The sequence below is a fragment of the Misgurnus anguillicaudatus genome, chromosome 19 (genome assembly GCF_027580225.2).
Source record: "Misgurnus anguillicaudatus chromosome 19, ASM2758022v2, whole genome shotgun sequence".
NCBI classification, from domain to species: Eukaryota; Metazoa; Chordata; class Actinopteri; order Cypriniformes; family Cobitidae; genus Misgurnus; species Misgurnus anguillicaudatus.
The window spans coordinates 39,009,311-39,032,103 of record NC_073355.2 but is presented as its reverse complement, the minus strand read 5'-3'; the positions used below and the strand labels follow the sequence as shown (position 1 = coordinate 39,032,103).

The following is a 22,793-nucleotide window of genomic DNA, read 5'->3' as shown; positions in this document are numbered from 1 at the left end:
GGACCCGATGTCACTACTCCCCCATGATGAAATACTTGGGGAAGCAGCCCTCCCCGAGCTCGCTGCGTCCAGTGCTGGCCGGATGATTCTGTCATGACACGGTAGAGGAGTGAGGACGCAAACGCAGAGTTCGAAAATAAATAACATTTAATAATAAAATTGGAAACCAAAACACGAGGAGTAGCATTACGAACAGGTAAGCAAACACAGGAATATCCAAAACATAACTCTGGGAACAGACAGGGTAGTGAAGACAATCATCCAGCGACAAGTGTGACACAGACAGCAGTATAAATACATAGAGACTTAAATCTTTCACCGCCATTGACGAGATATCTCGTCAATTAAGAGAAAACGCTTCCCCGCCAATTCCGAGATTTTCCATCTTTCCGCAATACCGCTATATCCACCAACTAATTCCGCAACTTATACAACCCGGAAGTAGCGCCTCATGTGAAAGAGAAAGAACTCCGTTTATGTTTTAAAGATCGCTCTGCATTTGATCTCTATCAAAAGTCCTTCACAAAAATTTAATTATCTCAGCTTTTTGCTCAAAATTGGGTGTTTTTGAAGAAACCTACCCATGTTTGAGAGGTGATTACAAGAGAACTAATGAAGGTAGGATGAAACGTTTTTTTTTGTTTGAAAGCAGAGGGTCTGTTCTCTCATCTGATATATTGTTTGTTTATTTTTAAAGAAGAACATTTTCTGGAAGGCATTAAACTTTTGTTAAAATCATGAAAAATGCTGGCGCTGGCTGGCAACTTTTTTTTAAAATGCTGGCGGGGAAAGAGTTAAACAGGAACAGGTGTGATGCGGAATCAGTCCGTGAATTGTCCAGGTGAGGTAATCGGAGACAAACACAAAACATGACACGGACTAGCCGTGACACACCCTTCCTCATAAAACTTTTCTTCTTCACTATTCTTTCACTTCTTGTTTTATTGGTGGGTTTTGTTCGAGTTATATGCTACAAATACACTGCGGCCTGCTTTGCGGTGAATATAGCAAACATCAAATATGACCTGTGGGATTTTTTACAGAAAGATTAAAAAATACGGAGAAATATGAGAAATGATTTAAACGGGATGATGGCGGGATAGAATGGTAAAATATGGCAGAATCCCTGTAAAAATGGGAGGGTTGACAAGAATGGCATTAACCCAATCACAAGTTGAGTGTTTCAGGCAGGGCCGGGTCTACGGGGGGGCTGGGGGGCAGACTCTAAAACATTTTCTGTTGGCAAGCTCTAACATTTTCAGCTCCCACCCATTACTGTCTGATTAGCTTATTCTAGCCTTGGAGATATTTTCAGCAGTATTTAAGTCACAGGAAAAGTACTACTGTTCTCTATGACGGTAACAAAAAAAAAACCGCATCTTTAAAATATATATCAGAAGCAATGCAATTTAGTATTACATAAACGTAATAACACAACACATATTAAAATGAAACATTTTAATAGTAAAACATGCCCAAAATAGCCCCTTATCCTTTCTTAGACTCACCTCATTATTTATTTATTCAAATACAACAGCCAATGGCAAGTCTCCAGCAGCATTTAATGTGTTTGTTTTAGACGTAGTTCTGTTTATTAAAATTAGAATATGCAGTTTGGTTGTGGCATACTATATAGTAGATATAAATGATATAAGATGGTTATACAGTAAATATACAGTGTTGCAACAGCTGAGCATCGCGTGCAGTTTTAAAATCACATTTTAGCGGTTTTGTCATCGTCATTCATCAGCTCATTCAGCTCGCGTTTGAGAAAAACTTCACATGCAAAAATCTACAGACTTTTAAGTTCAAGAGGAGCTTTCACTCCACAAGGTCATCATAAGGTAAAACGTTGTATTTTATAATGTTGCGTTGTATTATAATATCTAATTTGCTGTGTTATGAACAAGGCAAGGCAAGGCAAGGCAAGTTTATTTGTATAGGACATTTCATACACAGAGGTCATTCAAAGTGCTTTACGTAGAAATGAGAAAACAATAAATAAAAGAGAAAAAAGAAAATGTAGAAATAAGAGATACACGATAAAATCACAATAAAAACAAAGATACATGAGAATTTAAAATAACAATTAAAGAAAATAAATGTGATTTTAATAAAAACACTTTAAAATGTTAAAAAGAATAAAACAGGAGTAAAGGTGACTTGAGTTAAAAGTGTAGTCAGTGTGCAGCAGCACAGTGCTCATTCAGTAAATGGAGAGTTAAACAGATGTGTTTTAATCTAGATTTAAAAGTGTTTACTGTTGAAGCACATCTGATCTCTTCTGGAAGCTGATTCCAGCTAGAGGTGGCATAATAACTAAATGCTGACGCACCTTGTTTTGAGTGAACCCTTGGTATTTCTAACTGACCGGATCCTAATGATTTGAGTAATCTTTTAGGTTTATATTCAATTAGCATATCTGTAATGTATTTGGGTCCTAAGCCATGAAGTGATTTATAAACGAGTAACAATACTTTCAAATCTATTCTAAATGTAACAGGAAGCCAGTGTAAGGACCTGAGAACTGGAGTAATGTGCTCAGATTTTTTGGTTCTGGTCAGAATTCTGGCAGCAGTGTTTTGTATGAGCAGCAGCTGTATAATGCTCTTTTTCGGGATCACAGTAAGGAGTCCATTGCAGTAATCCACCCTGCTGGTGATGAAAGCATGAACAAGTTTCTCAAAGTCCTGTCTTGAGACAAAACAACTAATTCTGGCAACATTTCTAAGATGGTAGTAAGCTGACTTGCTTATCGCTTACACGTGACTACTGAAATTAAGGTCAGACTCTAAAATTACACCAAGATTTCTGACTTTATTTTGTGTCTTTAGACCCCTAGAGTCAAGGTTTGTGTTAACCTTGAGAGTTCATCTTTATTTCCAAACACAATGACTTTAGTTTTCTCTTTGTTTAACTGGAGGAAGTTTTGACGCATCCAACTGTTAATTTCATCAATGCATTTACATAGAGAGTCAATGGGGCTGTAGTCATTGGGTGACAGGGCTAAGTATATCTGAGTGTCATCTGCATAGCTGTGTTAAGCAATTTGGTTCTTTTTCATTATTTGACCAAGTGGGAGCATATACAAATTAAACAGAAGCGGTGCAAGAATTGAACCCTGTGGGACTCCACGTGTCATGGGTGTCCACTCAGATTTATGGTTACCTATGTTCACATAGTAACTTCTCCCTTTTAGGTATGATTTAAACCATTTGAGGACCATCCCAGAGAGCCCTATCCTGTTTTCCAGTCTATGTAAGAGTATGGTGTAATCTACTGTGTCAAAGGCAGCACTAAGATCTAGTAGCACCAGTACTGATATTTTACCTGAATCAGAGTTTAAGCGAATATCATTTATTATCTTTATGAGCACTGTCTCTGTGCTGTGATGCTGATGGAAGCCAGATAGCCATTGAGTTTAAGAATTTGTTCAGCTGATTGAAAACAATCTTTTCAATGATCTTGCCTATAAACGGAAGTATTTATATAAATTATTCCCATGCATCTTATCTTAAGTAACAAATATTACATTTAGCCAGCAGCCATATCACCCTGTAGCTCAAGACAGCTTGCCCGCTGAAGCTTAGCAGGGCTGAGCCTGGTCAGTACTTGGATGGGTGACCACCTGGGAAAACCAGGTTGCTGCTGGTAGTGGTGTTAGTGAGACCAGCAGGGGGTGCTCACCCTGTGGTCTGTGTGGGTCCTAGCTCGAACTGATTTTGCCAAGTGGTTGTTGTCCTTAGGGCAACATATTGTGTTGACCCAAGGACAACATTTTTCTAAATAAAACCTAAACCTACCCCAAATCCAAACCCTAACCATAACCAAACCCTAAAATCAGAGGGACATGATAAGTGAAAAACAATGGTCTAGAAACAGCTAATCCTTGTTGTAAGCTTAAACTTAAAACAAACTGTAAACTTATTTCTGAAATCTGATTGGTTGATTGAAATGTTGTCCCAGGGTCAACATAATGTTGCCCTGAGGACATCAACCACTTGGCAAAATCAGGAGAGCCGTGGGTCCTAACAACCCAGTATATTGACGGGGACACTATACTGTCAAAAAAAGCACTGTCCATCGGATGAGACGTTAAACCTGACTCTCTGTGGTCATTAAAAATCCCAGGATGTCCTTTGAAAAAGAGTAGGGGTGTGCCTCAGCATCTTAGCCAAACTTGCCCATTGGCCTACTAATCCTCCCTCATACTAATTGGCTATATCACTCTGTCTCCTCTCCACTAATAAGCTGGTGTGTGGTGGGCGTTCTAGCGCAATATGGCTGCTGTTGCATTATCTGGATGCTGCACATTGGTGGTGGTTGAGGAGATTCCCCCGTTCATATGTAAAGCGCTTTGAGTACTGAGAAAAGCGCTATATAAATGTAAGGAATTATTATTATTAATTATTATTATGTGTAAAAAATATAATTAAATGAAACCCGTGATTTGAAAGGTCCACTTATCGCCTTAACTCAAGTGATGTCAATACAGTTTCCATGTTGGAATTTAGAAATATTAAAAACTTAAGCAAAGGACAAAAAGGCATGCCAGAGGAGACTCCGCACATGACTCACATTGCATTTTGTAACTTTTACAAATCATTTTGTACTTTGTGTAACTTTTTGGACACATTTGTTACTTATACAGTGTAGTCGATATATAATATTTCTGATTATATGGCTTAGCTTTCTCCCCACCCAATTAGGCTAATAAACTAATGATTAAAAAATATACTTAATCAACGGCCAGGCCCAGCCTGGCCCGAGGATAGTAGCGGAAAATGACGTCCTAGCCCGGGCAGAGAATCTAAACTCTATTACTACTATTTTGTAATAGGTTATATAGTTTGTATGCACCGTCAGCTCAGCTGTACTTTATAGATGGAAGGGGCAAGTTAGTTTTTAAAAGAAGACATAGGTAGAGTGGTCTGCAGAATAAAGAGATTTTGATCAACTTTAAAATTCTACGCCCTGCCAGAGAAGTGTAAGTATATGGCAGGTGCGCTGCATTATTTCCCTGAGAAACCAAGCATAAGAGACCTGTTGCCTAAGCAGTTGTTCAGTAACCGTTGCGAGGGGACGTGACATCTCTGTTCCCTACCTTCAGGGCATGAGGGTTACATCCATAACTGAAACGTTCCCTTTAAGTCGGGTCTCTTCAACCTCACGTCGATGACAAAGAGATGTTCTAAGATCCTATGGTCCAAAAAAGAATGCATGTCCCCTACCCTCTTTAACGAGCCCAATGCAGCCAGGAGCAAGTTTTCATTATGAGAAACTTGAGCTGCACTTACTGCAAAGGCTTGAAGGAGGCTTCGTGGAGTGTTACACAAGTCGATGAACCAGTTCCACTTCAAAGTGTAAGCATGTCTCGTAGACGGTGCTCATGCTGAAATTATAGTGTGCACTACCTGCTGAAGTAGGCCACTTAGAACCTCTATGTCCTGTCCAAGGACCACAAATGGAGTTTCTAGAAGCCCAGACATGGGTGCCACAGGATGCCCCGTCTCTGAGAGAGGAGGTTCTTCCTCAGAGGAATGCAAAAAGTACCAGCTCCAGGAACCAGGTTCGGTTGGGCCAGCAGGGTCCTACCAGTAAAACCTGCTCCTTGTCCTCCCTGAGTTTGCACAATGTCTGTGCAAGGAGGCTCACTAAGGGAACCACATACTTGCGAATGCCCTGCGGCCAGATGTGTGCCAACAGCTGGCAGTGAACAGGCTCTGGAGACTTAAACAGGTTACTTGTGTGACTCCAAACTGTTTCCAAATCAGCTGGATCGCCAGGGAGTGGAGACCCATTTGCCTGGGAGCGATGCTCGTGAGAACTCATTGGCTGCCCGATTTAGCATGCCTGTGATGTCATTGTCATGAAGCGACCTCACATGCTCCTGACTGCACAGAAGTCTAAGTTGCACACACCGGCGACAGAGCGGCAAGTACAACAAGCTCAAAGGTAGTGGTCGTTCTAGAATTTGCCCGTCCTTAAAGGGACTGTAAGTAGGATTTTAAGTGTTTTATTAATCAAACTCAATGTCTTTAATCATAAATATGTCCTCATTGGTGTCAAATTGATAAACTATAATAGCAGAGAGGGACAAACTTACTGTCCCTTTAAATAGATAGTTCACACAATGCAAATCCTGTCATCATTTATTTGTAGACCTGTATTTTTTTCTTTTGAACACAAAGAAAGATATTTTAATAAATAATGGCAACCCATTGACTTTCACAGAAGGAGAAACAAATACTAAAGAAAGAAATTCATACAGGTCTAGAACAACATTAGGAAGAGTAAATGATGACAGGATTTTAATTTTTAGGTAAACTATTCATTTAATGACATTTGACAGAGGCTGTTGTAAATAACGTTCAGTTACTAGCAACAGATCGATCGATTCACTTTATTAGACATCAGTATATTGTCAAAAGTCACTGGGATTACTATTATTTTGCCTGTATATGTTATTTAACGGCATCTTAGCCAAAAAACTGATATATTTGACTGTATTAGGCCTATCATGCTATGTGATGAAAGTTTTTGTATTATTTTAGAATAAAATGACATATTTGATTAAGCATTTTAAGTATTTTCATTATGTCCAGCAAAATACACAAATGTAATAAAACCAGTTTTTTAATGAATAAAAATGAATCACCTTCAGTTTGTTGAGAGAGGATGTTTGAAATCAGCACTGTAAAAAAAACAAAAAGAATGCTGATAAACAATCTGAAAGTAAAATACTTTGATGTATAGATCTAAGTCCCGCTTGCTGGTTCGAATCCTGCTCAGGTCGGGTGTTAATAAGACCGGTAACAGTGGGCATCAAAACAAACTAAACAAACTTCTTCAATTGTTTAAAAACAGAAACAGCATTTATTCAAACCAAGTGGCCATAACACTTCATCTCTTTTGTCTGAGTATGATATCATAGTGCTGCTAAAGACCACCCCGCTGAAGAAGGGCTGCGTCCGAAATCTCTAAATTGCTGCCTTCTGCGGTTTAACAACAATGACAAATTCAACAATATCCGCTGTTATTACAGAAAACCTCTGCTGTTTGTGCTTTTTACAGATTTTAATATTACACCAGACAAAGTTTCTGTTAAACTGTTCTAATTGAAACTTTCACATCGCAAATAAAGCATTGATAACTGTGCATAACAACTGAACAAACAAACTGTTCTCCCTCCTTCACCCACAACACAACAGATACATTTCTGTTTCAACCACACACACAACATTGTCTACACACTGACTGACTGTTTCATACAAACAATATTTACGTAGATATAATGAGAAAAGCATAAAAAGATTTAGTAAAAATACAGGAGCAGTAAATCTCTTGATCCTGTAGACAATGTGACAGTAATTGATGTGTAGTTAAATCCATAAAGAGAAGATATTACTCACAGAGAACTAGAGGAAGAGAAATCAACTCCATAATGATCTACTGATGACTGACACTTAAACATTAAACACTCTGTAATAAAACCTCAACACTTCCTCATTAACAGTTTTGGGTTGGGGGCCCACTAGGGGGCCTCACGATGGCTTGAAATTATTTATTATTAGATTAACTGTACACACATTCAAAAAAAATTTTAACAAATATTTATCTTTCTAGTTATCCCAAGCTATTGGGGTGCTTTATTTGAGTAGAAATGATGAGGGGCCTACAAACTGTTGTGGACAGTGAAGGGGCTTAAAGTGAAAAAAATGAGATCCATTAATCTAACACAACATTTACAACATGAATGTTTTAGAAATAATTTTTAAAAAATGAAGAATTACACACTTGCATTCCTACATAAATGTTTTCTTGTTTATTTTTTTCGTACATTTTAAAGAGCAAAACAACATTCATCAACTGCACATAATGGTTGTAGAGTGTTTGTAATGGAAAATCTTTATACCGGTAAGCTGGTGAACAAATGCTGTTTTTCACACATTGGGTAAAAAGACAGAGCTGAAACTAAACCCACACTAAAATTTACCTCCATCAGACATATAACACTTATGTGTGCTGCTATATATGAACCTGCGAATTACATCATTGATGCTTAAGCAGACAATAACTATACCTATTGTTTATACGTAGGTCTAAAAATCTAAATAAACTCATCACAGTATTGATCTTAAGAGCAAAACTCATCCTGAATCAGTTGTGCTATAGATATAAATGATACCCAAGATCAAAGTTGTTGAGGAGTGATGTTATGTTTCTGAATATTTATAAGATTATAAGATTCTGGAGACCAGAAAAACACAGAGACGTGGTGTGATCTTTGTAGTGTGGCAGTCAGCAAACATTCAGAACACCATAAAAACCACACACGCCATTTTAAACTCATATGCTCCAGACATTAAGGCTGTGCTACCATTTTAAATAAAATGTTAGTTTTTGAAGAAAGAAGATTTGTTTACCACCTTTGGATTGAAGTCGAAATTAAATTTAAATAACAAACTATAATTTGTCTTAGAATATTGTGGTATTTTTTTTAAATTACCTACTTGTGAACCTCATTACTTTTTTAAAATTCATGTGCACACATAATCTTTAATCAAAAACGCAAATCTCCTGCCCTTCTAAAAACAAGCTCTCTTTACTTTTGGTCATATTGTATGGCAGGTACTGTAGGCGGAGTTTGGGAATATATCGCATAGATTAGCAATTAGCAACATGACCCAACTCCAAACGATCCAATCAGTTATTGATGGACAAATTCAAGTCCAGCTCTACCCTTTTCAGTTCAGAAGCCATTTTACCCGGATCTCACTGGGACAGTTAGGCAATGGCTACTTCCGTTTTATAGTACCTTTAAAACATTTTTAAGTTCATGAGAAACATTTCAATCTAGTGACTCTAAACTTATTGTAGTTTAAGTCTTCTTATCTCATTATTATGACTCTAATCAATTAATTTTCTGAAGCACATGGCACGTAGGGTTGCCATCCGTCCCGTAAAATACGGAATCGTCCCGTATTTACAGGCAAAATGATGCATCCTGTATTGATTTGATTTGTCCAGTTTTTTATATAGGTCCACATTATGCAGCATCCCATGCAAATCACCCCACCCGCATTGTGTGAAGACACGTCCTATCATGCCCCTGATTGGGTAATACTCGCTGCCATCGTTTGTTTGATTGGTTTGTTTCAGGTTCACAAGCCGTGAATCACGGCCAATCAGAGTCAGAGTAGGGTGGGACGCTGCCTCGCCGGTTCTTTTGGCAAAGTTTTGAAAGACAAACAGCTTCTCAGTGCTGCACAGAGTTATAAGTACGTTTTTAAAAGAACTTAGGCCTGACATGCTCCAATAATCATCTCTAGTCCTTTAATTTCAGGAAGCCTCTAGTCTACTGTCCTTATAGTTTCAGGTAAGCTAAAGCATCTGATTGCAAAGCAGTTGGAGCTGCCTTGAACTTGTACTTGAAAAGAGACGCTCGCGTTTGCCAGATACTCACACAATCTCATGCGTAATCAGAGTTTACTGTTAAGGGAGTGTCTTACGTCTATTTAGGGAACGTGAGCGTCTCTTTTATCATAAACGGTTTTGACTCGTGTGCAGCGGGCACTTATTTTGACAAAACACAAAACACGTGATGCACACAGGATCTCTCCACACGCAGGACACATATTTTGGAAAAGGGAACAACACACGTGACAATCCGAACACTTATTTTAAATTAGTGCATCCTCGGAAGAGCAGTCACAAGCCGCCACTGCTATATATATATATATTTTTTTTTTCCCGATATACTTTTTTGAGAACCAAAGCATTTGTTTAATTTATAATTACTAAGTTAAAATATGGTTCACATCTCACAAGTTCCTCCAAAAGCTTTTTTGTGGTCCCAGTCACAGTTTATTGGCCTAGGTTTATTATTGTCATAGCTGTGTGTACAGACTGAGTGCATCAGTTCACACTGATTTCAGTAACAGATATCTTAAAAATGGGGCGGGACAAGTATCACAACAACCAACCGCTCACAGCTCAAGTATCACAGCTACCAAAGCGCTCAGCTGAAAACTCGCTGGCATTCGGCGTTGTCCAGGCTTTTTCAGACGTGTTTAAAAGTTTTGTGTGCACAACCTCTTAAAAGATGTTCAAGTAGAAGAAGAAGAAACACTGGAAAAACAGAGACTCAACAGAATAGGCCCTCCTCAGTCTGGCACTCTCACCCTTATACTCACTCATCCCATAGTGACACCCCATAAGCACCACCACACTTACATGCATACAGTTTGCATTTACATAATTGAGATCAATCTGAAACAGTGCTTATGTGTTATTAAGTCAGTTTATTATAATTATTTATTACAGTATAGTTAAATTATTTAATAAACTGTTTACATCTTCAGTCCATGGCTAACACATGCATGAAAGAAAAAAAATCACTATTTCAATAGCTAATTATAACTATTGATAACTAAAATTACCAGACAGTAAGTTAATGGTGTAAATGTTTTAAATGAATGCATACTTAAAATGGCCATGAATTACCTTTGAGATGAAATACATTAAAACTTAAACATATATATAAAAATGAACACATTTCAGAGGAGAAGTTTAACTCTTTAAAGCACAAGCAAACTGATGAAAGAGGAACTAAAAGCTGTTGGATTATATCAAAAACCCCTTATTGACTTCTCCAAAGGGACTTTTTGTTTACAGTGTCGTGTGAGCAACACAGCGTGTGCAGGTTTGACTTCATTTGGAGTTATTTAGAACGCTTAGTGATGTCAAAGTACAGAGAGAGCGATGCGAAAGGAAACTCCTCCATATGATTTCTCAAATCGGTCTCGCGGTACTTTAAAGTTATTCGTCTGTCTGTTCTTGTAGTGCCACATAAAGTCGAATATACCAGTCTGCTCTCCAGTCACTTTTGTGGTGATTTGATTTCACACGACATCAAACACAACAAATATATACTGTAGATAAAGTCCAACCTGTCAAAGTGGCTAATTTGATGAATTCAGTATCAAATATAATGACCCAATAAATCCGACGGATGTTTCACCTCTCAATCTGTAGCATTTGACAACCAGCATGACTGTCGCTAACAGATATGGACAAACTGCCAACAGAAAAGTAAGAATCTTGAGACCAGACATCTCCGCCTGATAAACACCTGAAACTAAAACACATGTTATCATGCAGTATATCTGAACAATAACAAACAAAATCACTTGAGATCATTTCTATAAACTCTCACCTCTGACTGAGATCCAGCTCTTTGGAGACTTTCCTCTATCTGGGTGTTTACAGTAGTAGAAACCCTCATGTGACTTTGAGACTGTAGGGATGATCATCATGTCTCCTGAAGTCTGATTCTGCACCAATGATCCATCTTTATAAAATTTAGCTTTGAGGTTAGAGGGTTTTTTATCTCGATATAAACAGCGTAGAGTCAGATTATCTCCTTCAGTCACAGAATGAACAGGACTGTCCAGAATCACATCAGCATCTACACAGAAGAAATGACTGAAGATTATAAATTATACAAATATATCAGGTTGATTTGTACTATTTTATATCAGCTTGTTACATCTGTCAGATGCTAAAAAATTTGGTTTAATGCTGCATGTGTTTTTATGCACTGATGGTAAAGATTTTCTGCCGCTAAAACGAATAATACAGAATTATAAACTCACTGTGTACTGAGATATTAACAGGATGAAGTTTCTCTCCAGATTTAGACTGACACCAGTACACTCCAGTATCAGATGTGTTGAGCGATCTGATTGTACATGTAGATGTTGTTCCTGTAGATCTAGTGTCTGATGATGAACAAGGTTTCAGTTTGTCTGTGTATCTTCTCACTGTCCATCCAGTAGAGTTACTGTGATCCTCACAGCTCAGAGAAAGAGATTCAGATGAGAAGTGTTGAGATCTGCTGGGTCTGATGATCAGAGAGACTGAAGGAGAAACACCTGAGAAGAAAATGACAGAAAATCATCTTTATAAGAGATAAATAAATAAATGAATGATATAAGACAGAGTGTGTAAGAGATTGTTGTTGTTTAGTTGTGTGTGATGAACTCACCAGTGATCCACAGTGTTTGTGTGTTACTGTAATATGTGTGATAGACTGGATCTCCTCTCTCTGCTCTGCACATATAAACTCCTGTGTGCTTCACAGTCACTGAACTCACTGTGTAGTTGCCTTTAGATCCTCCATTGCTGTTTGACACCAGCTCATAATCAACATCTCTATTCACTGTAAAAAGTCAAAATGTCATTTATCCCTTAAAAATGTTTTGAATGAATCCAGTTGATGTAGATGTTATGAGATGAATGAGATATTACATGATCTAAGACTCTGTACAGTGAACCAGCTAAATGTCCAGCCTGTAGATGAATTTATAACCTCACACATCAGAGTCACTGAATCTCCTTCAGTCAACCACTGCTGTGGAGAAACACTTAAAACTGTATGTGGTTTATCTGAAAGTGATCAATCTCTCATAAATAACATGACTTCCTATCTGAGCTTACAGTCACTGTAGATAAAGCTCTTATTGTTGGTGATTTTAATATCCATGTGGATAATCCAAAAGATGCATTAGGACGTGCGTTTATGGATGTTCTAAATTCTCTCGGCATTAAACAAAACGTGTCAGGGCCCACGCATACTCGTAATCACACACTAGACTTAATTCTGTCACTCGGACTCAATATTAATGACATCGAAATATCACCCCAGAGCGATGCCGTTTCAGACCATTGCCTTCTGTCATACACAATACTTCTAGATAGGACCGCTCAGTCTACTACATGCTACAGATTAGCCAGAACAATAATTTCCACCACTAAAGATAGCTTTATTAGCACTCTTCCAGACCTGTCTCAAATGAAACATGTAGCAGATAATCGTGAAGATCAAGATATTATAATAGAAAACCTGAACAACGTCTTTCCTTAGCACGTTGGATGCCGTTGCTCCCATTCGAAAAAAGAGAATCAAAGAAAAAACCGCCAGCTCCATGGTATGACCATCATACTGCAGCCCTTAAAAAAGTAGCTAGAAAAATGGAAAGAAACTACCGAAGCACAAAGTTAGAGGTATGGCGTTCAGCATGGAAAGAGAGTGTTCAACACTACAGACAGGCTATTAAAACTGCCAGATCCACCTATCTCAGTACGCTTATTAAAGAAAATCATAACAACCCTCGTTTTCTATTTAGCACAGTTGCGAAACTGACTAGAAACAAAGAACAAACAGAAACCAATAGTAAACTCCAACACAATAGTGATGACTTCATGAACTTCTTTACTAACAAAATTATGTTTATTAGGGAAAACATAGAAACTACGCAAGCAGCCACCACTCTACCCAATAGTACATTTTCCACTAGATTACCAAACGAACATCTTGAGTCATTTAATCATACTACAATAGAAGAGCTCTCTAAATTAGTAACGTCATCCAAATCATCGTCCTGTATACTAGACCCCGTTCCCACAAAATAACTAAAAGAGGTATTTCATGTAGTGTCAGACACGGTACTTAATGTAGGACAGGTGGACAAGTTTTGGTTTTGGAGCTGGACCATAAAACAATAAAAAACCATTCTGTGTCTATTTTTGAGAGACGTGTTGTCTCTCTCCACAGGGGTCACGGATACACAGGAACTGATCTGTATTTCACCCCCTCTCTCTTCTCCTTTAAGGTTTTGGTTACTGGAAATATACTAAACACATGTAACATTGGATATATCATATGTTGTGATGCTACAAAGGTTTCATCTTCATGTTTGGTGTTGTTTTAAAGGTCATGGTGCGATGGTTAAAAAGGTCTAATTTCTATAATGCTAAGAGAAAGTATATCAAAGTTTAAAACTTAAGACATAATCTGTACTCCTGTGATGGGTGTCAACTCATGAGGAGATCTAGATTACAGATGGTTAACAGTCCCATTTGGTGCTCCTTCAGGTCACGAGAACCGACCAACCAAATCCTGTTTTGAGATTTTATTATTCTTAGTCTCATTCTGTGTATATAAGGTGGCTTGGCAAGAGACTCTGGGAAGTATTCTTTAGCAAGAATCTTCCCCACACTTTGGGTGTGTGTATTCAGACATTATGGAAGTATTCTTTAGCAAGAAACTTCCCCACACTTTGTGTGTGTGTATTCAAACATTATGGGAGAAATCTTTAACAGAATCTTCTTACACCATTTTGGGTATATTATATTCATGATGGAAGTACTCTGTAGCCAGAGTGTCTATTGCCAGGTATGACTTTGTAACTTTTGCAACTGTTGATCATTTTAATTCATTGGAATTGAATCAAATTCTGTATGATATTGTTTAATTTATGTTTGAAGCTGAAACCTGCCTGGTATAATAAATTGTTACATTTGATTCATCTGAATTCTTCAGAAATTGTATTGATTTATTTTAATTCTTTCAGAAATTGTTATGACCAGTAGATTAGAAGGAGTCTGGTATTACCGCAAGATTATCCTGTCAGGATATTATCAGACTGAGGTTTTGATGGTCGAATGGAGCATGGGGCACATTCATTAAAACTCTCAGATTTATGTTTATCACCTGCCTTAGCAAGTTGCATGAGCGCTAAACTAAAGAAAACTATTTTTATGATCGGAGCAAGCATGGAGCGGCCAGACATAGAAATATTAGTTTTCCCGGCAACCTCTGACTAAGATCAGACTGACAATTTTGTGTCCGTGAGATGTACGCAAACGGCCGGCGTATGCTCTGTGCGATACCGGGTCCCTAATGAACGAATAACTAAGACTATGGGAATTAATAAATAATCAAACATCTAAATTATGATCAACAGATAATTGAAATAATGCACTAAATTCTTAGTTTATCAAATTGGAGTCAGATTATAATTTAAACACAGAGATCAAAGAAATTAATTTAATCATGATATGGAATTATTCTTCTAGAAGCGCTGAGGAAGGAACGAACACGAGTCCCCTTCACCCACTCCACTTGTATCTGTCGTTGGGCTTGTGGGTGGTACCTTACAGCTTGGTGATCCCGACGTGATGACGTATACCACAGGACGTGATGACGTAGTACACCCGAACAAGTGACGTGGTACTCCAGGAAGCTTTCCAGCGCGACATTTCAACCATAACAGAGTATTCCATTCATCGCAAAATAGGAGGTTTAAACGTCTACCTTTCTGTCTGCAGCTGTGTTGGTAAGTCGATTTTATTTGCCTATTAGAAATGTTGAGGGTGAGCATAAACGCACCCGTATGTTGTAGAATGGGACGTTAAACTCCCATTGAAAGTCCGGAGAAATCCGGCAAGGCATGAACATTTGAATAACAACACAGCTGTCAGAGAAATAATAACATTGCGGATAAGGAAATAATATATTTTCTCGCGCTTCGATTCAAACATCATCTCCTGTGTTTACACTCAGTAGGAGTGAATATTACATGGACTAATGACTAAATGTTATCGTGGTTCATTACGCAAAGTCGTAAATTTGAGTCTAAATGTGGAAACATCGCCGTGGCGATTATGTATTTGCGTTGTGGAACGATCTCGCAACTATATCTGAAACCCGTAAAGTACGTTATTAGCGAATATCCGTGAATAATAAAAATCCAGTCGGATGACAAAACTCCGTGCCCAAGTCAATGCGTCCATGTATGTAAACAAACCTGCGCAAAACAGGCGATAATAACTCTGTTAATGGAAATACACAGCATGACAACAGCAGTGTAGATGAGAATAAATTCCCTTTGGTAGCAAATTAAAGATCTTTTGTTTGTTAAAGCAACAAAAGATAAATTTAAAATGGATTAACATCTTCCAAATTTTATTCTGGTTCTCAAATAAGGGTAAACATTGAATTAATACAGTAATAACTACATTTGAACTCCCTGAATGAGATTTTATGTTGTTCACAGTACATGTGCAACATTTAAAGAAACAAACTCATTCTAAGCAAGAATTAACTTAATTAAAGGGATGGTGTTTAAACTACAGTGTAAGTTAAGGTATTTGCATTTGAGAAGTGATTTTCGGGTTTACATGATTGATATGACAAGAGCAAATGTTTGTATTAATCTTTATAGGATCAGTAAAGGCAGTAAACTATACAGTTTACATACTATACATGATGAGTTAAGGAGATAATTGTAATTATGGAGAATGAATGAGAGATGGAAGTGTATAAATGATTGAAGGCAGCATTGTTGGGGTTAGAGGTTCAGTGCATGCAGTGTGGAACTAAATGTTGGATATTAAGCAAGTAGGGAGATAGAGATTTGTAACAAATCGATTGATATGGATTGATTAGGAGTGATTTTGTGAAGAACACTCAGAACTGGATAAGTGTAGATAGAATGGAACCAGGAAGTTTTGTTACAATTCCTTAATTAATGCAGGATTTCTCATTGTGTAAATAAGCTAAATTGAGCTAAAGCTTTGACTGATGCACAGCAAGATAATGATGAAACTGTTAAAATGGTCAATAAAACACCTGTGATCTTATCTCACTGAAAAAGTTTCACCACTGAGACCCTCTCAGAAAAGATCTGCTGTTTCTCCTTGTTTCAAGGGAAATATTTTAGCTTGGTTGTAACAAATAAAATACATCATTATTTTCTGTGAATCAATCAAAGTGATTTAAGGCCACAATTACCATCATTATATATAGTACAGTGTAGTCATCAGTGTTAAAAGTTCTAGGCTTAGTTTTTTCTCTATGAGATTGAGGAAATTGTTATTGAGCAATTTGTTGTCTAATTGTCTAAAGACTGTGAAAGTCATAAAAATAGATATTATAGCTGAGTCCTGATGTCACAGCAGGAATACAGAATTCCTGTTTAAATTGAATCAGTCAGAGCTAAAAGTCTTTTTACACTTCTGTATCTGTATGTCTTCAGGTTTAAAGTTTATATAACCGGGTAAAATAATTTAATTGCACTTAAATAAAACAAAGCATGTGATAAACCATCAATTTAATGCACTTAAAACAGTGTTCTTGCTTGTGTAAATAAATAATGAGCAGTAATGTGTTTTAATAAAAAAAAGTGTTGTGGCCCCTTTAAGAGTGCACGAGTATACGATGAGCACGTGAGCTTGAGCGCAGAGCGCAAGAGACTAGGAAGTAAACAGAGCTCCATGCGGTGAGAAAGCGTTGATAAAGTTTATAAACTGAGGACAAAACATAAAATATCAACTTGTGAGTGTGTAATGATTGCATCTTTTAAAGATTGGTCAGTGGATGGCTTCGTGTTGTTGGTTTGTGCTGTGTTTTGATCTCCTCGAGCGAGCGGTTTTCGTCACGTTGTTTGTGCTGGTTGGAGATTTCTCATATTGAGCGTAAGTGCTGTATTATGATACTGAGTGATAAATTATGACTGTAAAGCAGCTAATGTTTAATAAAGTGTTGTACTAAGGGTTTGGAAACTCTCTCTCTTTGTTGTATTAGAGGGGAGAGGTTAAATGTGAGTTCACACGCAAAGCTGTATGTCACGTGAGCTAAAGGAGACTGTTGCAAAAGCACAATTGGGCCACTACCGTTGTTTGCTTAGGTGAAAAATAGTGTTTTCTTGTGTAACTAAGGGGCTTGTGTGCATTACAGAGTATTACAGCCAAAGAAACAATTTCATTTTTTATTTTCTTTTATTTCTATGTTATGCCAATTGAAGTAACTTGTGTTATTTCAGTGTTATGGTTTATTTTTGTCCACTTTAAAAATTGTCAAAACCAATACTAAAAGAAAGCAAGAAAATATTTAATGCTGCACTCCTTTTGAGTGTGGTCAGGAATAAAAGAACCCCAGTTTAATGTTAAGCCACTGTTTTGGTTTCCTTTATTTTAAACAAAGGTACTCTTAACCCGGCTACACATTTTTGGTACCAGGAGTGGGGTTCCTTTTTTATTCGGCTTTCTTTTACTTAAGTACTATTGTGGGTGTTTGCAAACAACGGTAGTGGTAAGGAGCGGCCAAGTGTTGGGAGATCCTGCAAAGCATTGTGTGCCAAACTGGGAGGAGCCGTGCGAGGACGAAGGACTGCTGTGTGAGGACTACTAGAAAAGTTAAGGACGTGGCTTGTTGGAAAGACTGTTAAAGACCTAAGACTTTTCGTAACGATTCAAAAACATGGACGTTGAACCCATAGAGGGCAGGCTGAGGACATTCAAGGAGCGGGTGCTGCAGCTCCAGAACTGGACACTGAGGGAGGTAACCCTATTTCACAGCTTCAATCACAGATACTTGAGCTGGGACGTAGACATGATCAAGTAGTGTCAGCTCTTGCTAACATGACTAATGTTAATACTAGGTCCTATGTGTATATACCAAGGGAGAGACAAATTGTACCCTTTAGTGGGGACCTGAGTAAAGACAGCCAAAATGTTGATGAGTTCATTGAGGAACTGGAGCGAGTTATAAGAGTGAGAAGTTTGAATACTGAGGATCAGGTGGATTTTATCCTCTCACACTTAAGGGGTTCAGCTCTAGATGAGGTTAAGCTGTGCATGGGGGGGGAAGATAAGGCACCTCAAGACCTGTTCTCTTTCTTGCGCGCCGCATTCAGGGAAAAACGAAGCACCCCCCAATTGTTACATGCATTTTACGCGCGGAAACAATTGGATGATGAGGATTTTCGCGATTACTCGCACGCTTTATCTTTGATGTTAAGCGCTGCACTTCAGCAGTCACCAAACGCTGTTCCAAACATGCAGTTGACGTTAAGAGATCAATTTATCGAGGGGGTGAGGGATTTAGCCCTCCGTAGGGAACTGCGTAAGGTGGTTCGAGAGCACCCCCGTGCTACATTATTTGATGTCCGTGAGGAGGCTTTGATGTGGTGTTCAGAAGAGAGACCTCGTGGGGCTAATGTTGCTAAAACTAGAAACCTAATGGGGGTAGAAGAAAATGTAGAACATACAAATGTGAGTAATACTGTAACAAACGACCTGACTGTAGCCCTGCAAGATGTAATTAAGGTAATTTCACAACAAGGGAAGGCAATCGGAGAACTCACCAATGCTGTCCGTGATCTCACTACCCACAGGTCTGATCCAAGTTCTGAGAAACCCAGTAGGCGCCAGTTTAAGCCAAGGTACACGCGTGATGGCCAACCCATTTGTTTAAGATGTGAGGGCGTTGGACATTTAGCTCGGCAATGCACTATACCTCGTGCCCCAGAGAGCACTGTGCCAGCTCCACCCGAGTCCTCAGCCCAGGGAAACGAGGCACCTTCATCGCGAAGAGCCGAGCGATGAGGGGTGGCACTGATGGCTCAAAGAGTGGCACGCTGACTAAAGAGCGGTTCCTAGAGCGTGCAGTGGGCAAATGCCCAGAAGTAGAAATTTACATTGGGGGGGTAGCTGTCAGGTGCCTTTTGGACACTGGTAGTAATGTAAGCACTTTAACTGAGAGTTTCTTTAAAGAGCATCTTCATGGGGAAGATACAGACATACATTGTACCACCAAGTGGTTAAAGATCACTGCTGCTAATAGGTTGCCACTTCCTTACCTTGGGTATGTTGAACTTGATATCCAAGTAATGGGGTTGACTGTACCTGGGTGTGGGTTTTTGGTGATACGTGACCACGATGATGTGGAGACTGACACAGCACCTCCAGGCATACTCGGCATGAATATAGCACAACGCTGTAAACAACTGATTTTGGCTGAATTTGATAATGCCTTGGAGGGTACCTTGGATAATGACTGGAGGGCTGCTTTTAGCAGAGTGCAGGAAGCTACCTTAGGGGAGGCAAACCGTATGGTCAGAGTGGCAGGTACATGTAAGTCCTATGTGCCCGCAGCCTCGGTGGCAACAATTCAAGCTAGAATACCGAGAGAACTGATGGGAAACAGGGACATAGGTTTGTTTGAGCCGGGAAATACGCCATTGCCGGGTGGCCTGATTTTGGTTCCTACCTTAGTGTCGCCTGGCAGTCGTGTATTCCCTGTGCAGGTAGTAAACTTGTCACCAGAGGACGTGTGGTTACCATCTAAACTAAAACTCGGGGGAACTTACCCAGGGCCATCACATTGACAGTAGCTCCTGTGAGGTTAAGTTCCAGCGGATCTCTGCTGATCATGAGGAGGTTATAGTTAGCCAGAGGTCAATGACAGGGGTTGGGCCTGGCTTGCAGTGTCCTCTAGAGAAAGTGAAGATAGGTGGTACCCCCACACAACAGGCAGAGCTGAAGGCACTTCTGATAGAATATCTGGATGTGTTTGCAGTATGCGATGATGATCTTGGCTATACTGAGAATGTCACACATGAGATTCCTGTAAGTGATGATGTTCCTGTCTCGCAGCCTTACCGACGAATACCACCGAACCAATTGGAAGAGGTAAAAGAGCACATCTCAGGACTTCTAAAAAGGGGTGTCATCCGAGAAAGCTCCAGTTCATATGCCTCCCCGGTGGTATTGGTTCGGAAAGCTGACGGGAATCTGCGATTATGCGTCGATTACAGGAAATTAAACTCCAAAACTAGACGTGACGCGTTTCCGTTGCCGCGGATAGATGAGAGTTTAGATGCTTTAAGTAAAGCTAAGGTGTTTTCCTCCATTGACTTAGCCAGTGGCTACCACCAGGTGGCAATGCATGAAAAGGACAGGCACAAAACTGCTTTCATTACACCATTTGGCCTCTATGAGTACCAACGGATGCCGTTTGGCCTTTGTAACGCGCCAGCGACATTCCAGCGGCTCATGCAGGCCATAATGAGTGACTTGGTCTTTCAAATGGTACTTGTCTATCTGGATGATTTGCTGGTGTATTCCAGTACATTTGAAGGGCATTTGGTGAGACTAGAGACAGTGCTTCAGAGATTGAGACAGGCTGGGCTGAAAGTTAAGGTGGAAAAGTGCCACTTCTTGCAGCCTGAGGTAAAGTTTCTGGGTCATGTTGTATCTGCCCAGGGGGTGTCCACCGATCCTGATAAAGTGGACGCAGTAAGGCAGTGGCCAGTTCCTAACACCCTGAAAGAGCTGCGATCCTTTTTAGGATTCTGCAGCTATTATCGTCGGTTCATCGAGGGGTTCTCCAAGGTGGCGGGTCCGCTTCATGATGTGGTAAACATTTGTGTACGCCAGGGCAGTGTTGCTCAGGCCAATAAGTTGTTCAAGGACTCCTGGACGACGGAATGCCAACAAGCCTTTGACCATCTCAAGGAGAAACTTACCTGTGCTCCAACGCTGGGCTACGCAGATTTTACCCTACCTTTCATACTTGAGACAGATGCGAGTAACCTGGGGTTGGGCGCTGTGTTATACCAGCAGCAAGAGGGGAGAAAAGCTGTCATAGCTTATGCAAGCCGGAGGTTGAGGGGTGCAGAGCGAAATGACAGAAACTACAGCAGTATGAAGCTAGAGCTTCTGGCACTCAAATGGGCAGTGGTGGAGAAATTCAGGAGTTACCTGCTCGGATCCAAGTTTACCATACTGACCGATAATAACCCCCTCTGCCACCTCAACACGGCCAAATTAGGTGCCATTGAACAGAGATGGGCTGCACAGCTTGCTGTATTTGATTTTAAGGTGCAATATCGTCCTGGGCGGTGTAACACAGCAGCCGATGCCCTCTCCCGACGACCAGGACTAGACGGGGAAGTGGAGACTGACGATTCGGAGTATGATGGCTGTGTAGCTCTTTGCAATGGGCTGCGGACAGGAGCAGTTGTGGGGCCTGACCTGGCAGAACTAGTGGTGGGGCCTAGCCAGGAAAGAACAGGACAACTACATGCAGCCATAGAGGATGAAGGTTCTGGAGAGGAATACCCTCTAGAGAATACCCCAACGTTACCTGGATACACAAAGGATGAGCTTCGTCAGTTTCAAGAGGCAGATCCAACCATCAGCATGTTCAAGAGGTTTTGGGACATGAAGAGGAAGCCCGCAAAACCTGAGAGAATGGGCTTGTCCAGACCAGTTCGATTGTTGCTCAAGCAGTGGGACAAGGTCCAAGAAAAAGAAGGACTCCTGTACAGAATTGTTGATGAGGTGTCCAGTGGGGAATGCCATCAGCTGCTGCTCCCTGCATGCCTAGTTGAGCTGGTGCTGCGCAGTGTCCATGACGAAATGGGACACCAGGGAGTAGAGAGAACACTAAGTCTTCTCAGACAACGCTGCTATTGGGTGGGAATGTATGATGCTGTAGATAAATGGGTAAAGCAGTGCCAAAGGTGTGTGTTATCTAAAATGCCACAGCCCAAAATTCAGGCCCCTTGGACCCCCTTCTTAGCTTCTCATCCATTAGAAGTCGTTGCAATGGATTTTACCACATTGGAGCCTGCATCTGACGGCCGGGAGAATGTCCTAGTGTTGACCGATGTATTTACGAAGTTCAGCCAGGCATTTCCCACCCGCGATCAGAAGGCGGACACTACCGCTAAGGTCCTTCTGAGGGAATGGTTCCTAAAGTATGGCGTGCCACAGCGCCTCCATTCAGACCAGGGGCGCAATTTCGAGAGTGCAGTTATTGCAGAGCTCTGTAAATTATATGGGGTAAGAAAGTCCCGCACTACGCCTCATCACCCTCAGGGGAATGCACAGTGCGAGAGGTTTAACCGAACGCTGCACGACCTCTTGCGTTCATTACCGCCTGACAAGAAACGAAAGTGGCCGGAATACTTACCAGAACTGGTCTACGCCTATAATGTGACCCCCCACTCCTCTACAGGCCACTCTCCTTATTACATGCTGTTTGGGAGGCAGCCACACTTACCAGTGGACGCGTTGTTAGGTCAGGAGCCAATGAGAGAGAAGGAGCCTACCTGGTTGACTGTTCACAGAGACCGTCTCCAGGATGCGCACTCTAGAGC

The 22,793-nt window shown here is 40.0% G+C and overlaps 1 protein-coding gene and 1 long non-coding RNA gene across 3 annotated transcripts in view; one reads left to right on the top strand and one right to left on the bottom strand.

Annotated features, from left to right (window-relative positions):
* Window positions 1-13: 13 nt before the first annotated feature.
* The window catches only part of LOC129421018 (Fc receptor-like protein 5), a 92,607-nt gene continuing 69,827 nt past the window's right edge, over window positions 14-22,793 (bottom strand). Inside the window, exons 13-20 of the mRNA XM_073856670.1 lie at window positions 12,313-12,450; window positions 12,050-12,223; window positions 11,658-11,936; window positions 11,219-11,470; window positions 11,024-11,140; window positions 5,554-5,706; window positions 5,415-5,512; window positions 14-88 (exon numbers count right to left, since the gene is read on the bottom strand). Coding sequence (XP_073712771.1) covers window positions 14-88; window positions 5,415-5,512; window positions 5,554-5,706; window positions 11,024-11,140; window positions 11,219-11,470; window positions 11,658-11,936; window positions 12,050-12,223; window positions 12,313-12,450 — 1,286 coding nt within the window. The remainder of the gene's footprint in view (window positions 89-5,414; window positions 5,513-5,553; window positions 5,707-11,023; window positions 11,141-11,218; window positions 11,471-11,657; window positions 11,937-12,049; window positions 12,224-12,312; window positions 12,451-22,793) is intronic.
* On the top strand, window positions 16,888-17,853 carry LOC141351125 (uncharacterized). Of its 2 annotated transcripts, XR_012359351.1 has the most exons (3): window positions 16,890-17,126; window positions 17,213-17,322; window positions 17,432-17,853. It is a non-coding gene; the product is annotated as an uncharacterized lncRNA (long non-coding RNA). The 2 variants fall into 2 exon arrangements; XR_012359350.1 differs by having other exon boundaries at window positions 16,888-17,322.